Source organism: Tupaia chinensis, unplaced genomic scaffold (genome assembly GCF_000334495.1).
Source record: "Tupaia chinensis unplaced genomic scaffold, TupChi_1.0 Scaffold000037_18, whole genome shotgun sequence".
Lineage (NCBI taxonomy): Eukaryota > Metazoa > Chordata > Mammalia > Scandentia > Tupaiidae > Tupaia > Tupaia belangeri.
Genome location: NW_006159476.1, coordinates 399,118 through 402,260, shown reverse-complemented (window position 1 = coordinate 402,260; position 3,143 = coordinate 399,118). Strand labels below are relative to the sequence as shown.

The 3,143-nt window shown below is 57.1% G+C and overlaps 1 protein-coding gene across 1 annotated transcript in view; it reads left to right on the top strand.

The window, feature by feature from the left end:
• WT1 (WT1 transcription factor) overlaps nucleotides 1–3,025 on the top strand; it is a gene marked incomplete at its 5' end in the record, with an annotated part of 56,092 nt that extends 53,067 nt beyond the window's left edge. Inside the window, 1 exon segment of the mRNA XM_027772036.1 lies at nucleotides 1,668–3,025. Coding sequence (XP_027627837.1) covers nucleotides 1,668–1,789 — 122 coding nt within the window.
• Nucleotides 3,026–3,143: the final 118 nt, after the last annotated feature.

The window sequence follows — 3,143 nt, the reverse complement described above, 5'->3', positions numbered from 1 at the left end:
GGGGGGGCCTGGAACCGATTCCCCGGCTGCCGCCGCCGTCTCCACCGGGCTGGTGCCGGCCGTGGTGAGGGTGGCACCACCTTCATTGTATTCCACCTGTGGAAGGAGGGTCCGCGCTTTGCTTGTCCCGTTTTACCTGCGTAACTTCCCCGTAGGAGGAGGGTAGGCATGTGTATCCCCATCTGACAGAGGAGGAGCCCGAGGCGCACACTCATTGCATGGTTTGTCCAAAGCCGCAGAGCTGGCAAGTAGCAAATCCGCTCTGTCTGCCCCCCACCCTCCTGTCCCTGCCCGCAGTGGGAGAACGAGACGGAGCTGGCTCGCAGGGCACGGAGGACGGGGCTCAGGGAGAATGCCAGATCGGCCACGCTGGGGACTGAGGCTGAGAGCGTGAAGATGGCCGGAGAGGGCTGGCATCTGTCCATGCACGGATGACCTTTGTCCACAGGCCTGGGGGAGCAGAGATGGGAGCCAGACCAGGAAGAGCACAGGAAGAGTGTGCGGGAGGTGAAGAGAGACCTGACACTTGAAACCCCTGGGCAGCCCCAGACTGAAGCCTGCCAGGCTCCACTTAGAGGGAGAGTCGAGGCTCGAGGCTCCCAGCCTAGATAGGGTACCTGACTCCCCCTCCTCAGGAAGCGTTTGCTGTCAGCCCCTGGACTCACTCCTGAGCTCATGGTTAGCAGCAGTCACCCTTTGCACTCTGGTGTGTGTGCAGGGCGACCTGTGTCACCAGCAGGCTGTGCAGTGCTGTCTGACGGGTCCCCAGTCCAACCCTGGACGCCGGATCTGGGGCCTTTCCCAGGGCTTGTCCCACCTGCAGTTCTCTAAGATGCCCCAGGTGGGCCAGGCTACACCTGAAGCCTTCCTCAGGACAAAGCCACACCTGTGGTCCTGTCACAGCTGGGCCTGGCAGGTGTGATCCAGGAAAGAGCCAGGACCACACGGACTCGTATCCGAGTCCCGCTGGGGCCTCACCAGGCTGCAGCCTTGTCTGTAGTGTGGGGATGCTCCGACTACCTGCAGGCCGTTGTAAGAAAACACGAGGCCGCGAGTGTACATGGGTACTGGCACGTGACTGGGCCTGCACTAGGCATCTGACAGACGGTAGCCAGTGTCTCCCAGGGCAAGGCTTGGCGGGCACTTCCGAGGGTGCCTTAGAAGCCCCCGGCTGGTGGCAGGCCATGCCCCAGCTGGAATTTCTGGTACAACAGAGGTTAGACTCTGACATTTGAAGAAAGGGGAAGCAAATAGCATGCAGTGTTTAGTTAGAAATGCCCAGCCCACCCGGAATAGCTGTGGTCGGTCATTACATCTGGGTAGAGGCCCCAGCACCCAGGGAAACTCATTGCGTACTTAGCAAGCAGGGAACTGGCACAGCGCAGACATCTCAGCAGGCCTGGGGACACATGCCTCCCCCTCGTTAGCTGTGAGTTGTCCGACTCCGTCCTTTGCGCCCGCTTCCCAGGTACGCACAGACAGTTTTGTTGTTCAGCCCTTGGCGCCCCACTCTGGCCGCGCCGCTCATGGCTGCTGGGAGGTGAGCCCCGCTGGCCACTCAGGGATGGGCAAGACTCGGGAGCGGGTGACTTGTGCCGCTCTGACACGGGCGCTGAGCTTGCCCCTCCCCTGCAGCCAGGGTCCCTGATGGGCGGTTGTGTCAGCAGGTGAGAAGCCCTTCAGCTGTCGGTGGCCCAGCTGTCAGAAGAAGTTCGCCCGGTCTGACGAGTTGGTCCGCCATCACAACATGCACCAGAGGAACATGACGAAACTCCAGCTGGCGCTCTGAGGGGTCCTGTCTGGACAGCGCTGAGTCCCAGGCAACGGCGTAAGGCCCACTCGCACGTCTGACTGTCACGCTCCTCACCCAGCCCTCGAAGGAGCCGTCCGTTGACCGTCTCAGCCAGCTTCCGGGACGAGCGACCTGCACTGTGGACCCTGCCGGGTTTGCCCGGAGGAGCCGGCCCTGCTCTGCAGGTGACCTGGGCCCTGGAGAAAGTGGCTCACGGGGTCCGGTCAGTTCAAAGCCCTCCACTGTTTGGTCTGGGTTTTCCACTGTAAAGAACCATCATCAACCATGTCTCCCACCTCCCTTCTCTACGCCCGTTTCCCCAGGAATGGAGTTTTGTACCGTTTTCCGTCGTGGCATATTTATAGGCCAGGGCATGCGTATGTGTCTGCTAATGTAAACTTTGTCATGGTTTCCATTTACTAACCGCGACAGCGGGGAATAAATCAGAGCGAGGCACCAGGCGGGTCTCGCCCGACGCCGGAGGTCAGGCCGCCGCTCCCCCGAAGGCAGGATGTAGACCCTCTAGGCCACTTTCAAAACTCATGCATTTGCAGCAGCCGGAGAAAGATCCGGAACTAACCAGTCCCTCTGTGTAGAAATCTAAGAGCCGTGCGGTTCAGTTAATTCCGTGCTCTTAAGAGGCCACGTTTGAAGATGTTTTTGTTTATGTTTTTGACATCTTTGAGTTGTACTCACATGTCCCTTCCAAGACGCGCATGGCCCCTCACGCAGAGGAAGTGGACGTTCATTTTCATCATGTGGGGTGTCCTTAGGGTGTGCAGACCTCGCTGGTGATGTGGCTTCAAGTTGTGAGAGATCAAAGTGACCTGCAAAGAAAATAGGGGCTGGCCCAGGAGCTCCACTGATAGGCTGTTCCTAAGTCACTTAAGTGACTGGGTCTACAAGTGTATGCAATGAACAGTGAGACTTACCAGTGCGAGGACATCCATTGTTAATGGTGGTCGTGTGTGTGTGTGTGTGTGTGTGTGTGTGTGTGTGTGTGCGTTTTGTTTTTTAAGGGATGGAGTTTATTTACTGTTGCTTGAAATTATTGTGTAAATATATATATATAGATCTGATCATGATTTGCTCTTTGACAGCTAAGTTAGGAAATGTATAGATATTAGATGCATCACTGTTTGGGTGTTGATCCTGCAATGTATTGATGATAACACTAAAAATGTAACCTGCATTTTTCACTTTGCTCTCAATTAAAGTCTGTTCAAAAGGACAGTGGCAAGACTCTATCAGCTGTGTCCACATCTCAGGGCCAGCGGAGCCACTCTTAAATGGGTAAGACGATGCCACGGACCTCCATGGCGGCAGGAGCCGTTCCCCGTCCCGCCCCCGG